This window comes from Montipora foliosa, chromosome 4, assembly GCF_036669935.1.
Source record: "Montipora foliosa isolate CH-2021 chromosome 4, ASM3666993v2, whole genome shotgun sequence".
Taxonomy (NCBI): domain Eukaryota; kingdom Metazoa; phylum Cnidaria; class Anthozoa; order Scleractinia; family Acroporidae; genus Montipora; species Montipora foliosa.
Window position 1 is genome coordinate 6585622 of NC_090872.1, and position 2048 is coordinate 6587669.

The following is a 2048-nucleotide window of genomic DNA, read 5'->3' on the forward strand; positions in this document are numbered from 1 at the left end:
TTTTAGATAGTTTAGTTTGGTTTTCTTTATTTGATTCAGTTATCGTGAAGGTTAACGGGTAATACTAAACAAAAAACAAACAAAATTGTTTTACAACGAAAAAGGCAAGGTGAACACCATAACGCCAACCCAGTGGGGCCTAGACATCATGCATGCGCACAACCATTTCACCCGATTAATTGGCAGCCATGGATTACTGTTTCAGCCTTGCATGGCGTAGCCAAGATAGAAGGCAGGTGTTTTAGACACCTCTTTAACTGGCAGCTTCACACAACAAATGTGGTAAGCTGGGTTGGGAACAGCACTGCAGTTCTTCCACGGCAAGCGTGTGGGAAGGTGGATTCCTTGTTTAAGTAAGGCCAGTAAGAATAACTAACCCTGGAGCTCCGCTTTTAGGCTTGGCTAAGGTCATCCTTTTTTGGTTTTACTTAAGCGATTACGCTAAATCTCTCTAATATTGAAAGCTGTTGAAGTTAAAGTATTGCATACCCTGTCTTTCCCGTATTTTTAAAGTTATGGTTATTTTTTTAGAGCTAGGCTAAAAGAGGAACTTTGTTACTAAACTTGCATACTGGTCAATTATTTTATAAGGATAAGTACGTTATAGCGAATTTTGCAAATGAAAAGGGTGTCATCTGACGAAGCCATTTCAGATGAAAATTGTCGTGAACGCCATTGAAGATAACAACAACAAGAGAAGAGTTGACGCGTTGTTGACTAGAAAGCTCCGGGCCTGACCTACAAAACAAAAAGAGTTAAGGTAAATTTAAGAATTGTTGGCTGTGGTCACGCAACGCTCCTCCTGAGGGAGGAGCGTTGCGTGACCACGCAAAGAACGGCTGCGTAGGAGACTAGGGCCGGCGCGGCTTTCGTGTAATTTTTGTAAAGGGTTTTTTGCGTGTCTGGGCACGCGGGTCTGGGCACACGGTCTGGAACGAAGATAGGATGACCCACTCCCTACGTACTTCAAGCAAGAGTGGTTTTTAAGTGATCGTGGTACAACAATAGACGGAGCATTGGAGAAAGCCAAGGATCTCGCAAAGCAAAAACATGTACTCGATGTTGGGAGACGGGGATATGCGTATAAGCGAGTAATGATAAAAGGGCCTTCAAGAAAGACGAGGCCGACGGCAAAGACACCGTCGCAGAACAAGAATAATATAATTTATTGGTTAGTACATATAACAGGATTTCTTTTTGCTCCAAACTGGAAATAACTGGAGAGCAAAATTTTGGCAGTCTGAGGAAATTTTCGAGTACAATTTTTTTTTTTTTATCGGACGAGCATATTTGTCGTAAAACAGATCCAGAAGAAAACCAAAACGTGATAACACTCAAAAACGATTTAATCGAAATTCACTAGACTCGTGCCATGTACACAATACTCAGAAATCGTAAAACCTCAAATGAACTTTGATACGTAGACAAAACGAGATAAAAGACACAAAAGTACGTGCTAATGTAATCACCGAGGTACACGTCAATCAAATTAATAATCAAATGACAATCATCAATGTACTGTTCGGATGTACGGTCCAACAAAACAAATATTGTAACAAACGATTTACGACACAATACCTTTTCATTGAAAAGAGAAAGTCTCGAGATAGCTGCAGAGCCCATGATTTTGCATTGTGATTAGGCGTTTTCGAGATGTCCTTGTTGCAGTCGCCGTCGTCGTTGCTCCAACTCCTCACCAGGGAGTTTAAGAAACCCCGACGGCTAAGGCAACAACTTCACTTCAAAATATAAGTTTTTCTAAGAATTTCATTTGTACAGACGGATTAGAAGTAAAGGGTGAGACTGAAAGATTCACTGTAGTTTGTCCACGTTGTCACCAAGACCTTAAATTTGGTTATTTCACGTAATAGTTTTGACGAGTACGCGAGAGAAATGTTCAAAAATGCGTGCCCCACGTGCAGCAAGATCATTTTTCGTCTTTTAACCAATAATATTACTGCTTTTGCCGGTTGCCGTAGCCGTCGTCGTTCCCTATTATCATCGCTGCCTCTAGTGCTACAACAGTTGTTTTGCCTTTGTCTTACAAC

The 2048-nt window shown here is 41.1% G+C and overlaps 1 protein-coding gene across 1 annotated transcript in view; it reads right to left on the minus strand.

The window, feature by feature from the left end:
- LOC137999660 (dorsal-ventral patterning tolloid-like protein 1) overlaps positions 1-2048 on the minus strand; it is a 62944-nt gene continuing 60896 nt past the window's right edge. The window contains exon 6 of the mRNA XM_068845505.1: positions 1-738. Coding sequence (XP_068701606.1) covers positions 650-738 — 89 coding nt within the window. The 3' untranslated portion in view covers positions 1-649. The remainder of the gene's footprint in view (positions 739-2048) is intronic.